Source organism: Phyllopteryx taeniolatus, chromosome 9 (genome assembly GCF_024500385.1).
Source record: "Phyllopteryx taeniolatus isolate TA_2022b chromosome 9, UOR_Ptae_1.2, whole genome shotgun sequence".
NCBI classification, from domain to species: domain Eukaryota; kingdom Metazoa; phylum Chordata; class Actinopteri; order Syngnathiformes; family Syngnathidae; genus Phyllopteryx; species Phyllopteryx taeniolatus.
In genome coordinates this window covers 26,655,509-26,666,107 of record NC_084510.1, presented here as the reverse complement: position 1 = coordinate 26,666,107, position 10,599 = coordinate 26,655,509, and the positions used below count along the sequence as shown (strand labels likewise).

The 10,599-nt window shown below is 42.8% G+C and overlaps 2 protein-coding genes across 2 annotated transcripts; one reads left to right on the top strand and one right to left on the bottom strand.

Moving 5' to 3' along the window:
• Positions 1 to 1,861: 1,861 nt before the first annotated feature.
• Positions 1,862 to 7,378, bottom strand: ilrun (inflammation and lipid regulator with UBA-like and NBR1-like domains). Its single transcript, XM_061785483.1, has 5 exons — positions 6,972 to 7,378; positions 5,666 to 5,820; positions 4,528 to 4,725; positions 3,768 to 4,030; positions 1,862 to 3,028 (listed from the first exon to the last, which is right to left on the bottom strand). Exons 1-5 carry the CDS (start codon positions 7,127 to 7,129, stop codon positions 2,993 to 2,995), a joined length of 810 nt encoding a protein of 269 aa, XP_061641467.1. The 5' UTR covers positions 7,130 to 7,378; the 3' UTR covers positions 1,862 to 2,992.
• Positions 7,379 to 7,691: 313 nt separating this feature from the next.
• Positions 7,692 to 10,432, top strand: snrpc (small nuclear ribonucleoprotein polypeptide C). The gene is made up of 6 exons (XM_061785484.1): positions 7,692 to 7,879; positions 8,584 to 8,626; positions 8,709 to 8,817; positions 8,905 to 8,964; positions 9,812 to 9,916; positions 10,001 to 10,432. The coding sequence occupies exons 1-6, from the start codon at positions 7,872 to 7,874 to the stop codon at positions 10,117 to 10,119; spliced, it is 444 nt and encodes a 147-aa protein (XP_061641468.1). The 5' UTR covers positions 7,692 to 7,871; the 3' UTR covers positions 10,120 to 10,432.
• The last annotated feature ends 167 nt before the right edge of the window (positions 10,433 to 10,599 follow it).

The following is a 10,599-nucleotide window of genomic DNA, read 5'->3' as shown; positions in this document are numbered from 1 at the left end:
TTTTTTTTTTTTTTTTTTTTTTTAGGGAAAAAAGTTTTTCCTTGAGAAAAATGCATATTTTCGACAAAGAAAATTCACATAATATATAGGCAAAAGTCATATTTTCAAGAAAAAAAAACCAAAAACCTTTATTTGTAAAAATTGAACGAGGGCCATAAGTCTCTTCAGTCCACAATCATCTGACACACATTGCAGCATTTTCTGCTTCCACATCAAATCGTCTTTACTGGCCGCTTTTTGGCACTGCTTCTTGTCGTTTATGATGCCCGCGGCGTTCCCTCCTTCCTGGTTGGTGAAAGCCACATAATCATATTCCCGCCACGCTGCCAAGTGGAGCTCTTCCATCAAGCAGATGGCACTTCCTTCCTGTCACGTTGACCCCTCAGTGCACTCTCACGAACTTAAGGAAACCTTTCCATTCAACTGACAGAACAAAAATACAAGAACCTTACGACCAATGTTTCCCCCCCCCCCCCCACCCTTCCTTTTTTTTTTTTTTTTTTTTCAATTTGTCAAAACTCATCTAAGTTGTGTGTGTGTGTGTGTGTGAGTTGAGATTAAGATCAGTGATTTCTAAATAACACATTTCAGTTGGCCGCCAGGAGAAACCCGTTTTTCATGACACCGTCACCACAATTTCACCCCCCCCCCCCCCACCCGATAGATATTTTTTTTTCAATTGTGATATTTTTGTGTGATACGCTTTGTGGCGTCTGTTTGACTTGACAGCAGTTGTCAAACACAGAGAGCGGGGCGACTGAGTACCGATGAAAGCTGTGAGGCAGATACGATAGCACTGAATCTTCGGTATTACTTTTTTTTTTTTCAAGTCAATATTTGTACACGTGTGTGTATCCAGCCACACCTTTTAGATTAAACACCTTATGAATGGATTGTTTTCTGCCTAATGTCATCTATACACGCACTGGCAACATCGTTAGGTACACTTACATAAGCAAATGATATTATATAAAGTATATAAAAGTGCTGTATTCTCACATTTGAAAAAGATCATTTTAAATGACACTGTTGTTAAAACGCTAAATTATTTATAATTGATTATTATATTATATACTGTATATTACGTATAAAAAGTCATACATTTTTAAGTTGTATATTTTTGAAAAATATATATTTTCCAACAAAATAGTCAAAGCGGTCAGAGAAATACATTTGAGGGGAGGAAAAAAAAATTTCAAGAAAGGTTGAATAAAAATGGGGCGTGACATTTTCAAGGAAAAAGTCATATTTCCAGGAAGCTGTATATTTTGAGAATAATGTTTTTACCCCACCCCCCCTCAAAAAGTTGTATAGTTTAAGAAAAACAGCCATAGACAGTTGATATAAAAAGTCTACACACCCCTGTCCCTATGTCAGATTTTTGTGATATCAAAAATATGTTTCATATTTTTCAATTTTGGATGTTTTCAAGGGAAATGCCACATATATTTGAGACTAAAAATATATATTTTTTAGACTTTCAAAGTAACTAGTATATTTTGGGAGAAAAACATTGACTTTTTTTAAAAGAAAAAAAGTTGTATAGTTCAGATAACTTTTTTTGTATATTTTCAAGAAAAAAATATATATATACACTTTCAAAATTGATTTATATTTGGGAGAAAATAAATCATATATATGCAGGGAATAAAGGCAATTTTTTTAGAAATCTTTTATGTGTACTATTTTACATGAAAGGTTTTACATTTTTTTGTTTGCTGCGTTCTGAATATCATTTGAGATGCATTAGTCATTTTAATACACATTTCTTTAACTCCCAAACATGATGATGTTTAAAATGGAAGTAAATAAGTAAAAAAATGACGCTAGGAGACAATCAGGAAACTCGAGGAACATCCTCTCACAGCACCATGCCGACTTTTCCCATTTTATTCTCCATTCAAAAATACACTTTCAAAGCCTCTGGCTGACATACTGATGATAAAAATCGCTTCCATGAAAAACCATTTGGTGCGTGTTTCAACTCAAAGCTGTGAACAAAACAAACCTTATTCGGGGTTGGGGGAATGACGGAAGATGATGAAGATGCGCCAGGTTCCACAACAAGCCCCCCCACCCCCCCAAAAAAAAGAAAAGAAAAAAATTGAACAACAAAATTCATCGGATTTCTTTGTTTGTGCAAACAGCAGGAAAAGAACATCAGTGCCCAATTCTCCATCAAAGCGGAATCAGCGTCACCTTTTCCTTGGATTCATTGCAACGCACGCACGCGCGCACACACACACTTGAGATTTGAGTTTGATTTCTAGCACCACCTGCTGACCCAGAATACAAATAAATAATGTGGATGATTCATGAGTGGGTTTGGGGCAATCTTCAAATGGTAAACAATCACAAGCACACTCCCTTTTCTTTGTCAATTGAATGCAACACACGCAAACACAGAGCTAAAACACACAGACGTGGAAAAATACAACCACTCACGGGGCAAAATAGACTTTTTCCTCATGGCTTATTCAACCCTTTCTCATTACTTCTGCACGCTTTTGAAAGCCCACCCTAAAAACAAACACAAACACACACTCACTCACTCACTCACTCACTCTATCCCGTGAAGTCACAGCAGGGCCCCCGTGTGGCTGTTGTCTTTGGGAGAGTTTGTCTACGCGGGTGTTTGAGACGCAATTGCCGCCCAGAAAGATGGAAGGAAGGTAAGCCTTGAAGTAATCGGATACGCGAGCACGAGGGGAATCCAGGTGAACGAACGTGCGGACTTTTTAAGGCCGACGTCTTGTCAAGACGTCCGGGCGACGGCCAGAGTGTGTGGTGAGCGGATGACCCGGATGCTTGAAGAAAAACAAAACAAACAAAAGAAATTCTGAAAGAAGCGTTCGCACATGCGGGCGAGACGTTTGGTCGCCGCCGCCGCCGCCGCCGCCGTCCGCGTGCCAAGGGGGCGTTGTGGAGAGTCGTTAGAAAACAACAGTTCGTCCACGCTCCCCTTTGAGGACTCCGAGAGGTGAGGGCCATTCTAGCTCTGTCCAAAGGGATACGGTCCATGAACACCCTGGGGAAAAAAGTGAAAAGATAAAAACAGTCGCAATCTCAAATCATCTTTCCCCATTGAGATGAATGGAAATGCCATTAATCCGTTCCAGATCCCAAGGGCGTCATGGTGTTTACAGACTTGTTTCTAGAGAAATAAAGAAAGGCTTACATTTTGAGGAAAAACGACGTATATATTTGAGAAGGACTAGGGTATTGTTTTTTGTTTTTTTTTTACAAAAAAAGAAAGTATTTTGGAGAAATAACATTTTAATTTGTAAAACATTTTACTTTGTAGACTCAAGCTGCATATTTTTGAGAATAAAAAAGTTGTACATTTCTGTGAGAAAAAAAACTAAAAACAGACTAAGAAAAAGTTGTACTTTTGACAAAAACGTTATTTTTTTCATATATTTTCCAGAAAGTACGTTTCCAAGAAAAATGTGTTTATTTTCAAGAAAAAAGCCACATATCTTTGAAAAATTTTCAAGAAAAAGTATTTTTTTTTATTTTCGAAAACAAATATTTTTTCAAAAAAAACGTTGTATATTTGGAGGAAAGTCACATTTTAGAGAAAAAAAACTTTCACAGGTCACATTTAGGAAAAAAGAAAAAGTTATTTTCACAAAAAAATGAATTTTTGAGAAATGAGGATATTTAAAAAAATGTGTTTTTAAGAAAAATTCATATTGTTGAGAAAAAGTAGTATCCTGTATTGGGAATAAACTGTAAAACCACTAAATATGTTTCAAAGAGCGTACCTGTCCGCGCGTCACCGGCGTCAGATTGGCCCGCAGGCCGTTTGACGCCCTGTTGGCGGCATTATGAGACGCCGTGTTCTCGCCATTGCCTTCGCCGCCGCGGTCGGCGTCTCGCTTGTTCTTGTGCGGCGAGGCGAACGGGTTGAAGTCGTCTTGCACGTCACGCTGGGGCTGCGTGTTGAACTCTGTCTCGAAGGACGACAGCTGCTGCGTGACGCCCAGGAGGCCGCCCACCTCCACGCTCAGGATCACCCAGATCACGTCTGGCCACAAACGACGGGCACACGCGTTTCACTTTGCATGTCGTTATGCCATTTATATGATGACACTAGTCCCAACCAGGTTATTACTTAGCAAGTATTGTGTAGAGCTGCTAACGCTCAACACTCAAGAATTCTGGGAAATCTGAAATATTCCACAAGGTTTACTAAGGTCTCAATTATAACCCAAAGTTGAAAGCCTAACTCTGGCTTGAATCCCCAATTCTAGATTGAGAGCCTACTTTCAAACCCTGGCCCTGGCTCGAAACTGTCATTTTTAAACCCTAACCATTGCTTGAAACCGTAACCCAAGTTGAAAAACCCTCATTTCAAACCCCGACCCTCGTTTGAAACATAATACAGGCTTGAACCCAAAACCTGGAATTGTGAAAGAACTTTTTCTTGGGTCACTTTATATTACAAAAACAATGAATGAATGAATGAATGAATGAATGAATAATGGCTCATTTATTTGGAAATGCCTTCCCACTGCGCCGTACCTCCGTAGAACAAGCCGCCGGCGGTACACATCCTCCACTGGCCCTGGTACATGCCGGGCGAGGCGGGGCTTCTCATCTGCACGCTGACGTCGGCCACTTCCCGGGGCTCCAGAGACTTCACCATCACCGTGTTGACGTGGCCGAACTGGTCGCCGCCGATGTACTTGAGGCACACGCCCGCGGGCCACGCCTCTGCGCCTGCAGCAGCGAGGGGAGACCTTTTCAGAATGTTTGCAAACGTGAGGTGCCGGGTCACTCGCAGTGAGTGACTCCCGCTTCACTTCAATTAAAAACCACAACAATTGTTGAGTTTGGGGTTGCGCCCCCAGATACGTGCCAAAAGGTTTAGTTGGGAGCACGAGATGGTGCGTGCCAGCGAATTTCCCAGCAAGCAGCAGCTAGGGAACAATTCTTAAAAAAATAAAATAGCCCTTTCAGCAACAGACATTTGAATGCAAACGATGCAGCACCACATGTAGACAGACAATATTAAAAACAACAGTATTGTTACGTTACACACAGGCATTTACAGTATTCTATATCCTCTGCGAAAAATGACTAATATTACTGCGGGTTATTGAGCGTTTTGTCTTCTTCGAGTACACACGTATGTATTAGGGATGTTCGATACCACTTACTTTTTTAGACCGATAACAGTACGAGTATTACTCTTGAGTACTCACCAATACCGAGTACCGATACCACTAGTACGTTTGATCCATGAAATTTCAATTAACACAATGACAGATTATTGTGAAGAAAGACCTCTTTCTTTCTTTCTTTCTTTCTTTCTTTCTTTCTTTCCAACACACAAGATGATTCGTCAGTGTGTCAAATGGACGCAGTGTAGCGGCAACGAATGGAGTGGACTTATTCGATGTCAGATTTTTTGGGCGAATGGTTGTTTGTTTGTATGTGCCCTGCGATTGGCTGGCAACCAGTTCAGGGTGGACCCCGCCTCCTGCCCGATGATAGCTGGTATAGGCTCCGGCACGCCCGCGACCCCCGTGAGGAGAAGCGCGACAGAAAATGGATGGATGGATGTTTACGAACGTATTTGGCCGCCCGGAAGTAGATGCGAGGTCACGGTGAAAAACGACTCAGCTTGCCACGCGAGCATGACCACGGCGAGGCGTACCCGAGTTCTGTATCCTCCAGGTCTTCGTGAAGGGCGTGTCGGGCGGCACCGACTCGCCCTCGCCGATCGTCACGTCTTCCACGAACGACATGGACGGCGTGTTGATGCTGGGACTCTCAAAGTCGTAATAAGCGCCGATGGCAGCCTGAAGGTTCCTGGTGGGGGGGGGGAGATGGAAGATGTGAGGATGATGCTAACGCTAGCAGGGATTTGATGCTTCACTGTTAGATTTGAAAGGTAGTAAACCTTTGAAACCCTAATTTTAAACCCTAATCCAGACTTGCCATCCTCATTTGTTAACCCTATCAAAAAACCCTACTTTCAAACCCTAATCCTGTTTTAAAACCACACTTTGAAACGCTAACCCTGGCTTGAAACCCTAATTTTAAAACCTAACCGAGGCTTCAAACCCTAATTACAGCAGAGTCTCAGGTGATTTATAATGAATTTAATAGATAACAAATCATTTGAAACCCTGACTGAAAACCCTAATTTGAAAACCTAACCGTCTTGAAACCCTTATTTCAATTACATTTCTGTGACATTTATTGTTTGAAAACCTCTGAATAAATGTACACTAAACCCTCCATTTTTTTTTGTTTTTGACCAATTTGAGGGATCTAAAATAATAATCTACTTCAATAAAAAAAAACTAACAGTGGAAGTGACTTGAAATTTACACTTATGGATGTGAAGATAATGTTCTTCCCTTCAGTTTTATGTAGTTTTCAAGTAAATAAAACAAATGAGTTACACTTCCAGGTTGTTTTGCAGAAGTTACATTTGTTATCGATGTGAAGAAATGTGGAGATATACGTGTTACATAGGTATATATTAGGTACACATTGTTTGACTTTATTTGTGACACGAAATGTAAAGGGAATGTTTGCTGGATTTTTGTTTTATTTCCGCCCTCGCATCAGTCACGACCGATGACGTCACCGCACGTACATTACGTGTCTGACGTAACGTCAAGCGAGTGGTAGCCTGAGCGCGGGCTAGCTCAAGCGGACGACGGCTCGCAGGGTTTTAATTAACCCACTCGGCGAGCGTCAACCTTTAAAAGTCCGTTTAACGTGCTCAGTGTGCTTCTTTTACGTCGCCTGCGGGTCATTTTCAGCGTACGAGCCGTGAAATAAACCGAAACTAACTCAGCGCTGTGTCTCGACTCCATTTTATTAGCATGTCGACGTGAGCCAAGCGGCTAATTTATGCGGCTAACTCGCCGTCGTCCCGTGACAACACAACACACCCGCGGCAGGGGGGCCCTTCTCCTCCTCCTCCTACTCCTCCTCCCCGGACTCACCAGTTGGTCATGTCCAGGAAGAAGGCGCAGCCGGCGGGGTTGAGTTGGAAGCCCAGCAGCCTCTGGAACTCCGTGATGAGGACGTCCTTGTCCGTGGTGCCCATGCAGCTGAACTTCTGCATGAGCTCCGCGTCCACGTCCATGTCCGTGCCCTCCATGAGGGTGGCCGGGAGAGGAGGGGAGGAGGGTGGGGTGGCGGGGAAGCCTCTCTCTCGCTCTCTCAGTCGGGTCCGGGGCCTCGTCGTCTAGCCATAACAAGCTGCTCCAGCGCCACAACAACAAGCGTCAATGCGCATGGCACGACAAGGGGGACGAAGTTTGACGTTGCAACAGCCCAGTGCGTCACCTGCGCCAATCACGTCGTGGCTCGTGACGTCATCTGTTGCTATTTGGAACCCTCCTGCGATTGGCTCATCACTCGAGGTGGCAAGTTGTTCTTTTTGCAGTGGAACACCTGACACGTGTGGGGGGGGCATTACAATTTATGTCGTTTGTTTAGTGTGTGAAAGAGTTAATCAGCAGTCTCCAGCAACCAGGTCTAATTTCCATCATTTTGGACCTCCCTTCAAAGCGAAATCCATACGGACAGCCATTTTATCATGTTAATTTCCCTCCATTTAAACTGTTTCGGAAATTGGTATGGGGATGGATTCAAAAATTCGTCCTACTTGTGCAAAATATATATTTTTTAATTTGTCACTTTCATGGATTTATTTTTTTTGTAATTAAAAAACATGCTAATTCTCTAAATGCAAGCAGTATGTCGGAACGTTTGCGTTAAACATAACGTTCCTGCCGCGGCTTTCTAATCGGAACATTTCGTGGACAAGACACATTTCTGGTGGGAACCTTTATTGGGAACACTGGAGTGGCGCTTTCGGACGCAGTCTCCCTTGAAACATGCCGAAGTAAGTCGATGTAGTCTTTGTTTGTGGTCCCTAAACATTTACTCCGAAACTTGCGAGCAATGAAACAAACCTGTATATGTATTAGTAGTGGATGTGAAGTTAGCATATGACAGTATGAATCGACCGCGTTTCTATTGAAGGCACAGCAAGCTTTGTTCCGGCTCCGTCTAATTTCTGCAGCGAAACTCTTTGCGAAGGGAATTTTTGAGACTATTTTGGACATTATATTATTATTATTATTGCTCAGTTATTATTAAGCCATAAATATCTCGTTAGTAGGTGGATGTTATGAGTAGATTTAAAACCTGGTGGGAATAACTGGTATATTCTAGATTTGTATTTAGACGGGACCAGACGCTCGTCGCCTTCCTTCGTAAGTACATACGATTGAGAGAGAGAGAGAGAATATCGAACCAAAAAATACTCATTGTGGAACATATTTATATCACGCTGCGTTATTTTAATTGAACAAACTTGTAGCCAGTTAGAGTAACACAACATGTAGGAATTGGCACAAAATGATCTTCACTGTGTGTAAATGCTTTTTCAAGGCAATTATTGTAGCCTAAAACAACAACAACAACAGGGTTTGAGCAGTATACATTGGGTATGATGTAAGACTAGTATATCAGGAAAAATATACACAAATGTGCTGTGAACAGTGATAAAAGTGAATGTTATTTCTTTGTAATCTCGATCTACAGGTTTTACTGTGATTACTGCGACACCTACCTGACACACGATTCGGTAAGCACGGCGTCACGGTGCCCATCGCAAACGATGACGCGTACATCTGTTCAATCCATTTCCCCTTGCTCTGATTCTTCAGCCGTCGGTGAGGAAAACCCACTGCAGCGGGAGAAAACACAAAGAAAATGTCAAGGACTACTACCAGAAATGGATGGAGGAGCAGGCCCAGAGCTTGATCGATAAAACCAGTAAGAAAATTGGAGTTTTAGGGAATTTGTAACAAATATTTCATGAGGTGCTGCATATCAATATATTTTTTTTTTCTTTTTCAACAGCTGCTGCTTTTCAGCAAGGAAAAATCCCCCCCACGCCATTTGCAGGTGCCCCCCCTCCTGGTAAGTCAGCATGGAATGAACAATTTGACACATCACACTTGGTTTATTCAAACCAAGTAACCGTGAAAGGGTTTTTTTCTTCTGTCAAACAAAGTATGGAAAAAATACAGATTTTGTGGACAGCCCTGCTAGCCAACTGAGCAACACAATGTAACAAAACATGTTTTCATTGGTTGTTTGTAGCTGTGCCGTGTTGACAGCACTTGGGCGGACTCGCAGTCTACCGCCGCCACCACCGCTCCAATGAAGACATGTCACAAATAAGTACAGCCCGTGAACATTAGTTTCAGTTACCTTTTAAGTTTCCAGTGAATATTCTCATTCATCCAGGTCATTTCGATGTTAGCTAATTGAATATATCCTACTACTGCTGGTTAGAACGTATTGTAATGCTCCCCAGCCACCGGTGCGCTTTCAATCGCTTCATTGAGCAAAGAGTCATAAAAGAACCGCGTAATACATTTGTACATGAGCTGCTGCGCAACGCGCAGATGGGCTAACAACAGCCAACTCCTCACTCCTATGCGGAGGCACACGTTGCAGGCCAGTCCCCGTCTTTAACAAAGCTGCTCTCATTCAAAGTCAAAGATGCTACTTTGTACAATGTGAGGATGGTGACCCCATGTGGACAAAAAAATACAATAAAATGACTAGTGTAACCTCTGGCGCCACCTGTAGAGCTGAGGTAAAAACCTCTTCAGCCCCTTTAATTCATTGAGTGGCATTGATGGCTTGAGCAGTCAAATAGCCATGATAAGTGGGAAGGCTGGCAGTGATTGAGTTAATGGAGTCCCCTCCAGTGGCACTCAAGAAACACGTCAAACTAAAATGTCTCGGTTTGACACAGGGGGTCCTCCACGTCCAGGTATGCTGCCCACGCCGCCCATGGCCGGTCCTCCCATGATGCCCATGATGGGGCCCCCGCCTCATGGAATGATGCCTGGCGGACCCGGTACGAGCTTTAGTTTCATAAAATTAAGCAGGCGTTCAAACGATTTGAAGTCTCACTTACGCCTGCCTTCGTCTCCACGAGCAGGAATGCGGCCACCCATGGGAGCGCCCATGCAGATGATGCCGGGACCGCCTCACATGATGCGTCACCCTCGACCCATGATGATGCCAGTCAGGCCGGGCATGATGAGACCGGACAGATAAGACGAGCGTCACGGATATCTACTGCTGTCGTTAAGCGTTGTTGCCACAAGGAGGCGCTGCAGAGTGACGACACCGCGCCCCACGCCTTCTGTCCGGATTCAAAGTTTCAACCCTTCGCATCTTGCCTGTGATGTATTTATTCCTATGTAATACCAGACACTCAACTTGAATAGATGTCTTGTGCTGGTGGTCTCCTCACTCTGCAGACACACCTATTAGAACATGGAATTTTTATTTTCAACGTTTTTATTGCAATAATTTTGCTTTTTCATATTTCACTGCTTTGAGGAATAAAGCAGTCATTTAAAAGCCATGTTTTGCCTCTCTCCTTTTCATTTTCTCTGATTTGTAATATCAATGCAACACAAGAGCTATAGCTAAATACAAGTATAAATATACTTTTGCAAAACTAATGCTCAATTAGTGTAATTAGTGGTTGTAGTTTGCAGTGGTCTACAGTACCATCAAGGGTGTCAAACT